At 36.8% G+C, this 13116-nt stretch overlaps 1 protein-coding gene across 7 annotated transcripts in view; it reads left to right on the top strand.

Annotated features, from left to right (window-relative positions):
• LOC118271963 (general transcriptional corepressor trfA) overlaps positions 1-13116 on the top strand; it is a 30397-nt gene that overhangs the window by 4520 nt on the left and 12761 nt on the right. For 2 of the 7 annotated variants that reach the window (XM_035588244.2, XM_035588241.2), the window contains exon 1: positions 5910-6666. The exons of 1 other annotated variant lie outside the window; for it this stretch is intronic. In XM_035588244.2, the coding sequence (XP_035444137.2) occupies positions 6615-6666 (52 nt within the window). In that variant the 5' untranslated portion in view covers positions 5910-6614. Of the gene's footprint in view, positions 1-5907; positions 6667-7569; positions 7790-13116 lie in introns of those variants that run through there. 4 more of the 7 variants (XM_035588240.2, XM_050693924.1, XM_050693925.1 and 1 more) reach the window with 4 other exon arrangements.

Genomic DNA, 13116 nt, shown 5'->3' with positions numbered 1-13116 from the left:
CTTTTCGCAACGCTTGAAATTCTTATGAGAACCGAATATTAATTCAAATAATTTCGACATTTCAATTCCTAATAATTTCACGGATTATCTACTCATTTATTATTTCTATTAATATCACAATTTTCGTATTGTCATCTTTGTGAAATTAAGATTATTTAAATTCATAATCTTAGTGCAAATTGTCGAAATAATGTTACGTAGACCAACGTTAATCATTTCAGGTATTGCCTTAATGTGAATAATTTGGGCTGAATGGTGCATCAACGTTTTTTGTCTTTAATTTATTGCAATTAGGTAACCACGTTCGTCTATGTTCATTTTATTTCTCTATTACTGTTAATTAGTAAGAGCTTTACGGTATATTACCATTCTACGTTTAACATCATAATTTATTGGCGTTATGCAGCTGTACGTTTTCTTAACACATTTTCCTTACTCAAAGCTCTAAAATATTCATAGTTACAGCATACCCACTTCGCAAGGATCGCATTTCTACAACAAGTAACCTACTTTGTGCCTTTTTTGGCTTACACTGCATTCTCTTTCATTAATTACTTTCGTACTGGAACACCATCGTTCCTTATTGGACATTTAGTTACAACATGTTACAAAAAATCTGTTCCGGAGAACGAGAAAACAATTTAACAGCAATTTCAAAAATCATTTGGAGAAGATTTGTTATCTTCATTATTGGCAAACGGTGCTGCTATGAATAACACCGTTCCAATCAATACTTTTTTTTATCGCTGATCAATAAAACATTTGCCGCATTTATTTTTCATAATCTCACAAATATCATCTAGGTATGTCTTTGTTAGAATCGAAACAACTTTCAATTTGCTTTCTTATTTCAAGCTCTTTTATGCTGCTACATCCAGCAACTATTTCCTACTTCTGTCAAATTAAAGACGGTGTAGATCTCTATCAAAGTGTTTAGCTAACTGGCCAAGCATGATTGTGTGGGTTGCGTAAATATTGTAATGCGTATTCAAAAGAGATTCCTGCTAGTCATAGTTTTGTTAAAGTGTATCAACAATAGAACGAAATTCATTAATCATTGGTGAAAGTGTTACATTCAGCTTAATGTCTGAATTCATACTGTGTGGCTTATTGTATGAGATCATATTGTCACTAACAACCTAATCTGTTATAAGCCAAAAAGACTCACGACACGCGCGATCAACAAATATTTTAATACGTAGGCTCCGTTGGCGCTCGCCCACTCGAAGGTGGAGTCGATCCGAGTTTTTTGTACTGGTCATCGTTCTTTAATGCATCGAAGGTCATGAATTCGTGATACACGTTTTAGTGGCTATAAATTACTTCATTCATGGATATCAAAAGGCGTTTTAGAAGATTGTAATGTGTTTATGATTTGTCTGTTGACACAAAACACATGTGTTTTGCATGTGTGCTGAAGATTGACTCTGCAACCTCGGGTCTATTGATATTTATTGGACCAATTTCGCCATCTCAGTGCAGATGGGAATCATTTGCATTTAAACTGAAGCTATTGAGTCCATTCTCCGATATGATTGCTGGTAATTGAAAAATTCTCGCATCATTCTGCTAATATACAGTGCAATGACATCGCAATAGTTGTTATCAAGTGTTGTTTAATTATAGTGTTTCCTTTCTAAGTATTAGATACAATAAAATGGGAATTCCCTGTCGAACAACCCCTTGATTGAATAAAATGTAAAGCTCATATACATTTTATTGAGCCTAATAGCTTCTAATTTGCTTGTATTGTGGTATGTTCTTTATTTCTAAAGCCCTTTATACTCGATCAAGGGTTCTACTTTCTTGCCCTTGCCTGCCTCAATATAAGCCTCTGAAAAGAAATTTGCGGTATACTTACGCAAATAAAAGCATGCCGATGTCGATCAATAGGAAATTAGCATCATCAATCATGTATTCCCTTCGTTTGACCGACATTCTCTTCCATGTGCCGCCTCCATTCTCATTCTTTAATGTGCTGTTATTTTTATAAGCACTTCATGTTATATCAACTCAAGGTTGAGTATTTTCCATGCTTTTATTTACTACTTAATACATTATTACCTCTAATGTATGATTCACTTCACTTTGGAAAGCCCTAAAACTTTATTAGATAATATATTTCTGTCGTTCATATTATTTTATTTACGTACCTATAACCACGGCATAGTATCATCGATGATGAAATTGAGTTTTGCATCATCTGCCGATACTTTCATGCGTTACTTTGAAGTTAAATTGATACAGTTAATGCTACCATCCATCAATCAAAATAGTAAACAATCTGGTTTATGTATGTATTTCAACTATTCAAACTATGTTTCTATGTTTTAATCGAACACTGTTATGTTTAGCGACTTTTGATTTCGAATTCCATAAAAACCTCGTGTGGGAAGGACACACAATGACATCAAAATCAACATATTGCTAACATTACTCAGAGACTAGCAGTCTACCTACGATTCATCTTAACGTCTTTATTTAAGTGACATTTCAAACTCGAATAAATAATCTCTGCTCGCCATTTTTCGATCTCTAATCGAAAATTTATTGCAATAGACACACTGCAGCTTGTCACTTTGCAAATAGGAATCACGTTTACACCATTATCGGCATGGCTGCGAGTCATCTGTGCTCGAAAGCATAAACTGAACGGTTTCTATTTGTATTTGTCAGACAACTTGTCGACTTGACGACAGTTCGTTGTTTCTATCAGTACCTTAACATGAGAGTGACAGTCAACATAACATTCCAATACATATTGCCTGATTTCAATATAAAAACACCAGCTTCGGCCCACACACGTATCCATTGATTTCGGACACCTGTTGCATTGACTACGTTTGAGTAAATTAATTCTGTTACGACATCATTCATGTTTACTTTGGTCTGTCCTTCATCTTGAGCGCTTATTATGTTTACTTACATTGTACTATTTCATTCAATTCCATATCTAATCCTTCATTCATCGATACGGCACGGTTTACTCAAGTTCCTTGTAAAGTATTTGAATCTATGCTAACATTAACCTTGACGTATGTAAAATAGCTATAAGTTTATTAGTATATTGCCATATCATATCACATTTACAAATCATTTACATTGTGTAAACTGTCCGCTCATTCTCCATGGTAGGTACATGAATAGGGCCAATATTTTATGCGCACGACAAGTTATACAATCACTTAACACCTACGATAGTTAAACCGAGATGCAAAGATAAGACGTGACGCCTATTTTCCTTGTGACATGCAGCATTGAAGCGACACTATTGCTATCGTGAGTAAACTTAGCGATTTCTAAGAATGGAGTCGGCTAAAATAAGTTAATGGAGTCAGCTATATTTAATCCTGTTGCTACTTTCGCAGTGATCCTTGTCAATCCGTCTGTTGTATTTTTAACTGGTTGTGTAACGGCTTGTTACGAGAGTCAATTAGTTTTAGTATCGTTATAAAACGGACCTATTGTTTTATTTGCTTGGATTTAAAAGCTACGTGTAGCTTGTGAGCCAGTAACCGCAGTTTCCTTGTTTTGAGTATCAAGTGACAATAAAGGACTATGAACTGGTTTAGTGAGGACTGCTCGTGTTTCGAGTTCTCGTTTCGGGCATGTGAATCAACTGAAAGGACCATTTGGGCACTTGTTTCGCTTAGCCTTTGTGTTGTAGTTTGTAGTATGATTGCGTAAACGCTAAAACTGCACGGAATTGTTAGTGTATGTTTATTCCAACGCTTTTCCTTATTATCGTCTTAAGTATCTGATCTGGCTTTTCCATGTTTTGTGTCGTTATTTTTGTCAATTCATAAGGATAATATAATCATCACTGTAATCGTTTTTATTGGCTCTATATGTTTTGTCTCCAAGTGTCGTGTTTAGACTGACAAATAATGTCTATAATACTTCCGACGTCTACTGTCCATATTCAACGTGACATGTTACCGCTATGTCCCCAAACTTGATCTGATCTCGGCTTGTGTTACATATCAAATTCATTTGCTTCACATGGTTGCAGACTGCGGTCGGTTCGGGTCGGAGTGAACTTTTTAATGGTTGATTTATACATGAAAAGAATAGTAATTTACATCCGTAAATCACGCAAACATTTGATGCGCATTCAGTTATAAAACTAGGTATTAATTGCCGTCTGGTGTATTTAGGAACTCGTATCTAGCTTTCTAATCTTTAATTTTTGCATGTAAACGATTAGCTACCTTTTACTTTTACTGAAAGCTTCCAAAAATGTGTATGTAGGTATGTTAGGATGCGCAACCAAGTGTGAGACAGCGGTTGGACGCGCACCATTGCGTGCGATTGTTGGAGCATCATGCTCACAGAAATCGGCAATGAATTTATTAAACTCTCTCCCTCCTTTTCTCTCGTCAAGCCTAGCGTGGTTGACCTGTTCCGTGGTCCACCAAGCATGATACACTAACTTATTATCATTCCTTCTGTAGCCAACTGGCTTCGTATCGTATGATATGTTATATTTCAACTTGTTTTTAACTTTTCATAATAGTAGGTAACTCTCCAACAGATTATAACATTAGGGAATAGAATATATCCCTTTGATTAGACACCTTCTTCGGCCTAATTAATGCTCGGGTTGCCTCGACCCTTACCTATAACAGTCCCTTTTTACGTCGAGGTAAAATAACCCATAGCCTTTTATGTATGTAATGTGTACTCATATCTTTTAGTACACTATTACTACATCCAAAGGAAATTCACAATATTTTCGTAACCGTACCTAAATAACAATATTGCTCTTATGTAAAAAAACACGCAGTAAACTGATTCTCCACGTTCTCAACACATTTCATTGTTATCCACTTGAGTATCATGTCGAATGTGGTTTGCAAATTGTTTCAAAGTGTGAACAACATTAATTTCGTAAGTGCCACTCCCCATCGCTGGCGGTCGGATGAAGTAAACCTAAACAAACTGAATATGCCAAGTGCCAATAATGTCACAACTATGTATTGATTCGTTTACAAATTAGCGTATTTCAAGGCGTAAACAACCATGTTTGTTTTGCGAAATGGTAGTCAGGAGTCAGATGATAGTATGTAGTGAATGTTCTCCGATGCTGCTAATTACAAAAGCTTCGATGTGCTCACGATATACTGTTCAGTGTAGGGTCAATGCACTCTCTGAACAATAGCAAAAGGCGAACTAAAGTTTGCACGAATATCTAGTCTAGTTAAAAGTTGTCTCTACTTTAATCATTTAAATTCGTTATCCACCGAAATTAAGGAAGCAATTTTCAACAGGACTAATTTAGTTGACGGTTCAAAGAGGATGCATTATGTTTCCGTTAACGACCGCGCATCTAAAGTGGTCGTAATTATGGACCGGGCTTCTTAGACGAAAAGTATCTTTCTACACCATATTATGTTCATTATTCCAATGAAATAAAGCTTATAATTGTATAGAATTAACTATTGCAATAATTTTATTAAAATATAATGCATGTGCAATGCTCACTATTCACACGAATCGTACTACCGTAGTATTTTTTCTGTGAGCTTTAAATTCCTTTATTTTTTTGCTTCTTTTGTCCTTTTTCCCCGTGCCCGACCGTACATACATTTATTCCGTTCGCACCCCTTGGTGATTTATACGTAGTCCGAGCCCATTATCCAGATTTGAATCGTCGCTCTTCCCGAAAGTGCCATTCGTTAAATTCCATTTTTAAAAAGTAGTCGGCGGATGCGTTGCCTCCGGTGTTGTCACCACTGCGCCGCCGGTATATCCAAATATTGCTAACGAGTTCATACATTTCTCCGGTTGATTGAATTCCGACGGAAATGGGATTCTGTAAGCGGAAGGGGACTAGAAGTTTGACAATTTTTGTGCCAGTGTAGCGTATACCGGTCAAGCTCTCTATTATTCTCGTGTGGTGCGCGTGCGCCGCTGCGTGTTTAGTTGCGTTCGTAGCACGACCAAGAATAGGCGTCACAGTGATGGTTCCTGCCTGAAAAGTTTATCTAGTTCGGGTGTCGGTATCGGTACTACTCGTGAGCGGTCAGCGGATTGTGCAACACCCTGTAGTGTTTCTTTAAGAATTTAAACGTGTCGCTGATTATTATTATTGAGTACTTGAGTACGAGAAGATATTATTGCTTCAGTAGTACTGTGGAACCTCAGCCATAAAGTCGTGCTCGTAATTAACGTTTTATTTATATTATTTCACACGTTATCACCGACGTGGGTTTGTATATTGATAGTACGTGATAACTAGTTACGATAGATAAGCAAAAACGGCTATCAGTGTGTTTGTTGACTAAAATTGGCGGTGTAAAAGTACCATGAGATTGTGTTAGTGTTTTTTTCTACGGAAAGCTTTTGTGTTGGGGAGTAGAAAAAGTAATTAAGTGAAGAGTTTCGTGTTAAAACGTAATATACGTATGAGTGATGCGTCTGCGGCGCGGTGCAAGTGTTGCGTTGGGACTATTTTCGTAGCACGGAAATAAGAGCGGCAAAAGGAGCAAAAAGTTGAGATCGTCTGAAAAACTTTAGGACGAGTGTCGAATGTATTTCTGTCTGTTGTAAACCGATGTCTACAACACTTGTGCTTGGAATTGGTGTAATGCTGTAACAAGTATTCACTGAAAATGAAGAAGAGGACCATCTCTAAACTCAAATCTATATTCGGCTCGAAGAAAGGTAATTTTTTACTTGTTTTTAAACCATTCTTGCCACAATTGCCCTTGTTATAACAGGCATTCAACTGTCATAAAAATACTTAATTGTTAAGTGAAACAAATGCCAGTGAAAAAGTACGTACTTATACAGTTGTTTTTAACTTCAGAGTCAATTGCACATTACCAAGACAATAACGTTCAACAACCGTAATTATTTCATACATAAATATTCATTCGTTCGATTGTATCAATTATTGCATTTTATATGGCTGTTTTTAATTTCTAATTAGGTGTGTTCTCTTAACATTCTGTTTGATGTTCCGAAGTTTTCTCTGGGCGTTGAAAATAACGTTCAGAATGTCAGATTTCTTTGCGCAAGTAAGTACGCAGCTGGGGCAACTGTCACTGTTTTTTATTGCATTCAGTGTGACCCTGTTTGCGATGTACAGCTGCTTGCTCTTTGATTTTTAACAACAAACGAGCCGATGGTATTATGAAAAGCCTCGTAATATCTCCCGCCGGCGCAGGCGCCGTGGGGTGAAAGATGGGCGGTGCATTTAATAATATTATAACGGTCGTTCACAGCCTCAACTTTGCCCTTTCAAGATACTTCACTTGAGAAATTTAAAAGCTTTTATTAGATGACATAAGTACTTGTTCAAATCTACCAGAGAGTGGCCGATTCAAATATTTTTAGCTAGTTATCTGTCATTTTATTCAGAAACTACCCACGGAATAAAATACAATTCTTATTTACGTCACTTCAGTTGATCATTAACAAAAACATTGGCAGATTAATTTATTGAAACAAGTTTTTATAGTTAAATATTTCTGTAACCGCAATATAAAACGGAGTTGATAAAAACAAATTAAAATAACTTATCCGGTCAAAATAACATCAGAACCTTGAACACAGCCAGTGAGTGAACACATGTACTTAAAAGAATAGGTACTATTGGTCTAGGCACAATACAATACTTAGTGATAAGCACGTGGTGACTGCGAATGCTGAAACCTACTGCTTGCTGTGTGTTTTAAGTTCAGTGTACAAGATAATGTTCGCAGTGTAACACAGTTTGTGTGAATAAAAACGGTTTAAATTTTATTCAACATGCTTTGCGGTTTCAGGATTCGTCGCAAAAAAAGTAAGTTGTCAATTCCTTGCTATATTTGCGCCCAAATTGTTTTATTTACTTTGTCTTTTAGCAACAGGTTGTTGTGGACAGATTTTATTATATACTTTTAAATCGCTATTTACGGAACAATTTTGAAGGCCTTCCTTTTGTTTTTGTAATGAATTGCTTATTGATTTTAGTTTCCGTCACTTCATTAATCATTCCACAATGTCTGCTATCTGCTCAAGTTAATTGTACGTAGAATAAAATAAGTTATTTAGTAAAAGCGGTTCGGTTTGTCCATTGTTTTAACTCGCATAGGTTATCTGTCGTGGGACTTTCAGTAAGCATTTTCCTCGACAAATAGTGTGATACAATCTAGCTCCCATATCTCTAGAATTGTCTGAATGCATGTTTCACACATGCCAGGAAACCAGATAATTTTCTTAATTACTTTGATAAGTTTTCAATAAGATGTTGAGCTGAAATTCGTTGATTGTTTTTAAGATTACCATTGGTAGTATAAGTGATATTGTCTCACAAATAACTGGTCCCAGTTTTAATGATTATTGTTTTTATCATCTACTAGCCAACAGGTTAAATGTCAGTCAGCACTACGTCAGCTTATTGTCTTTTAACTCTAGAAACATAATATTTCATACTTAGACTCAGGCTGACCTTGCAGGTTGTCTATGGTAATTTTCTGACGAGCAAATACTGAGTCTTGCAACTAAGTAAAATAATCTGCATTTGAAGCTTGCAATTTAACTATACATAAAATTCAAGTGTCTTCATTAGACTATACGGTTGAGTGCCCAAATGACTCAGCTCCAGCATATTGGTAGTTCAATAAAATCCAATTGTGAAATCTTAATTCGGAACATAATATTTGCAGCGAGACGCGAAGATATCGGTTGGAATTATTCCGTCAAGTAATTTGAGATCACGATATTAGTTTTCATCAGCGTTTTATGATACGGAATCGTAGCAAACGCAACGGCGCCAGTCAGCGTGAAGATAGACCAGATTTCTATTTGTTTATTGATGCAATGACTTACAAGTATCATTCATTAATTATACTTTCACTGATTGCTCTTAATTTGTTATTGTACTTTGTACTACTTACTGGACTAACTGGGTTACGTTTTTCGTGTAATTGTCGTTGATCTAAACTTAAAATTTTTCAAAGTTGCTATCAAGATCTTCCTAAGTTTTGAATTACGATTTAATTTCTAAATTCATACTAAATGTGTCCATTGGCAGCGCTGATCGCTTACCATCAGGTGACCCATCTTCTCGTTTGCACCTTATTCCATAAAAAAAATACTAGAGAGTACCTAAGTGATACTTGGAATCCTTCTAAAATTCGAGATTAACTAGAAAAAAAGTGGTTTTATCCAAATGAATGTATTTTAAGTCTTAGAAGTAGGTAAATGGCAAACGCATAATGTTATAAATCTTTCAGTGTACGTGATGTGCAGATTAAAAACTCTTTTGCCATTTTCACCTTTAGTTAGGTTTTACAAATTGTAAATTCATTCGATTAGGTACCCACAGCGCGCACATAAGTTTTCAAAGGCTGACCCAACACGTCTGACATGAGGTCTACAAATAAATTTTGGGCCCGTGCTCCATGTTCCATGTTCCACTTTAGGAGATCAGCGTCAAAGCGTCACGTCTCAAACTTACTTGACCTTTATTTACGTAAGAGGTGTGAACAAACAGAGTAAACACACAGACTTTTTTTTTTTTTTTTTTTCTTTTAAAAATAAAAACGTTGCCCCACACTAGGATTTTCTCCTGTGTCGTGGGTGCGTTTACAAACATACAAGTTCACATACACATGACACCCAGACCCGAAACAACAATTTGTGGATCACACAAAGAGTTGCTCCGTGCGGGAATCGAACCCGCTACCCGTTGCGCGGCAGCCAGTTGCCCAGCCACCGCGCCAACCGTGCAGTCAAACGTCAGACTCACACGTTATCTCGCTCCGTACATCAAGTTGTTTGCATACGTTAATTCTCACGACTACAATATAACCTTCCGTATGAAAGTGTCTGATATGCTCTAAAGCCGCGTCGGTTCATATAACAGCGGTCACTTTCGTTCCCATGTCAAGCAAGTTCGTGAGTCAACGCAAATTGATGAACAATGGTGTATGGGAACCTATCAAACTGGACTACTATTCACATCTGTTCAGCATTACAAAACTATAATAGCTCTGATTTCTCCTGTATTTTATTGCATGACTGTAAAATCTGCAAAGTCTATATTTCGCTTTCTATACCGATTTTTGTGTACGCACAAATGCATTCTCTTAACTGCCATTAATCATCGATTGTCTGCGCATACCACAGTTTCCAAAGTGTGGACTGGCTCGGTGCAAATGATCGCGCCGTGACATGATAATTTTGATCGGAACAATAATGGTAAGAAGTCCATTCCTCCATGTAAGTAATCTTCGACCGCAATGTTTGCTCAGATAGGAAGTAATTTCGTGCTTTATTGCATTCTTCACGCGATTTGTGCTCCGTAATTAAAGTTCAGAGCGTAGACACGCTTTCTTTTCTAATGAAAATTATAACATTATCTAATTCTTCTTTGTCTCTTACTGACATTTCATAATGTTTGTTAAACACTTTTCATTTTTCATAATAAGTTACGTATGCGGTCACGTCTTATTCGTCGTGGTAATTCGTAAGATGGTTATAACTATATTATTCTGTTGAACGTTATCCGGTTTGTTGGTCCAACTGAATATTAATAACACACACCACTACCGAAATGATCACGTGCAAACTCAAGGGCTTAAGTATAATGAGCTTGGAGTTGGGATCAAAGGAAAATATCAATTTTTTAGCTAATTTTCGTATAACCAAGAATCAAAAATATGACGAGTTATTCGTACTTCAAACAACGTTACTTCGAACCTAGTGTCCATATTCACTGTAAAGTAATTAATCGTTATCCAACGTTCTATTTTTAGTGGGCAGACAATCCGGATCTATTCCTGGGGCGCTTATATCTCACGTACATGGCTTAACGGTGAACTTGAGAAAACTCAAGTTTTTACTAAGACGATGACCCTCCCATATAAGCACCTCCGGGTTTCATGCTTCAAATTCTGTGCCAGGCACCGCCGAGTACATGTCACCCTAACCCTCATTCAACACGTTCGGTACCTGTGTCCTACCCTCCAATAAATGGAACTTATAGACCGCGTCGGGCCCTTAATTGGTGTTTAATATATCAAGTGAACTCAAATCTGATACAATTCTTGGATGGTTACTTTCCACGAGCCAACACAGAACCCCGCTTACTAATAAATTCTATTATGGGCTCATTAACCAACCAAGTTACATAAAAATGTATTTAGGGTTGTAAGCAACTTAATTCAAATTCAAACATAGTTTATGTGATCTGGTTCCTTCAGAACTGCGATAGTGGAAGGTATTCAGGTCGGCGTGCGTCGCGTCACACTTGCAATTATATTTGCCGTACAAGATATGGCAGATTAGCGTCACATTACACACATTATACTTATGTATAATTAAGTCTATTTTAGGAAATGTTGTGTAGATAACTGGCGTTGTTTACTGATTTATCTTAGCCTAGTTTTCCATGCGGTTACTTCCATCTAAAAGTATTTTATTTACAGCCGCAAATAGAGTGCCGCATTCTTAATCGAAGTTCGTTAGTTGCTTTCCGCTCATTACTTGAACAGAATCCTTTGATGTAGTACGAATGTGTACGGTGCGGTGCCGGCCAGACAACGGTCTCCTTGTTAACAGCCTCAGTGTTAAATAAAACCTGTATCAATTTGTGTTCATGGCACGCGTGAGCGACGTACCGCGTACCGCATATAGGATTTACGCTCTTTAATATTGGGAACAGCCAACATCTTCTCGGAAAGGTTAAAATTGGTGAAAACCTGCGACACATTTAGAATTTTAAGTAACCATTTTTTATAATTTGCTATTGAGCTTGACCTTGGTATTGTGTCTTAGTGAAGTCTGTCTGTTTGTGTATTGACTGCCTAGTGCCTACGTAGACTTACAATTAGATACTTAGGTGTTTTATTTTGATGAGTTTGGATTACACCTGCAGTTAACTGCAACTATTCATTTATTACCCTTATATCTACAGTGCTTACATTCACTTTTGCTAAGCTATTGAAACCACAAATAACATATTTCAAAGATAAGAACTCGTTTTATCATCTATGTTGATCTCTTACTGCCTTCCAATAGTTCAAAAACGAAAGATAAGTAACCGCCCGCGGGCTGCAGTCATCCGGTTCTTCCTAAACTATCGAGATGTTCCTATTTTAAACTAGAGAACTGTTTTACCGAGACCGACTAAAGTCAATTAGTAGTCGAGTCATGCGTGCTACTTGAATGCCCTCGAACGGGATGCGCCTGCGCTGCTGCGAGTTCAGCCACCCGGCCGCGCACAACCCGCTGCCTTATCGATGGTATTTATGATTTATTGCACATAAAATGCACCTTTTGTTTGTATTAACACGGTTAGATTGAGATTTGTTTATTTGATACTACTTAACCGGTTTGTTTTCAGTACTAATGTACGAGACAAACATTATGCATTATTAATGCAAGCTAAATGCAGAGTAAGTACTCGTGTATACAATTCCAGCAATCCAATTACAATTCCAGAGAATTGAAACGTAATTTATAATCATTTGCCGACACCGACAGGCATTGTAGGTTGTAGGTCCCACTTCCCACGTGACTAGCTTATTACTTTTACTGTACATAAGTGTGGATATGAATTGCCTGTAAGTTGATCAGCTGATGATAAAACGCGTAATTAGCAGCCGACAGTCGGTATATCAAGTATTTAAATCAATGGCCCGGTTCCTCCGGTTTGTATTGTAACCGATGTGTCCTCTATGGATTATACAATGTGATAGGGGCGAGACTTCTAACCCGTTAAGGCTGAATACTACATCTAATTTTAACGACAAAAGTCCTGGGTCGAAGGGGTCGCATCCCCTCCCCCTAAAAATTATGGCCATTTTAATATTTTTTTTACTTTTTTGATATCAAAGGTTGTATGCGTCGTAGAAACAAAAAAAAGACGACAAACGGTAGCTAATAACCTTGGCTAACTAATTCATTACTTTTTTCATATGTTTGATAATGTTTTGGTGAGAAAAAATAATTTGTGAATTATTCTTACCGAAAAAATCACTATTTTCCTATATTTTCAATTAGGGGTTCAACCCCCATATTATTTTTTTGTCGATAAAATTAGATGTAGTACTCAGCCTTAACGGGTTAGAAGTCCCACGCCTATCACATTGTATAAAAGCTTACTATACCGGTTGACGTATC

This window comes from Spodoptera frugiperda, chromosome 5 (assembly GCF_023101765.2).
Source record: "Spodoptera frugiperda isolate SF20-4 chromosome 5, AGI-APGP_CSIRO_Sfru_2.0, whole genome shotgun sequence".
NCBI lineage: Eukaryota > Metazoa > Arthropoda > Insecta > Lepidoptera > Noctuidae > Spodoptera > Spodoptera frugiperda.
Note: the sequence above shows the minus strand (reverse complement) of the source record. Positions and strands in the feature narration are given on the sequence as shown.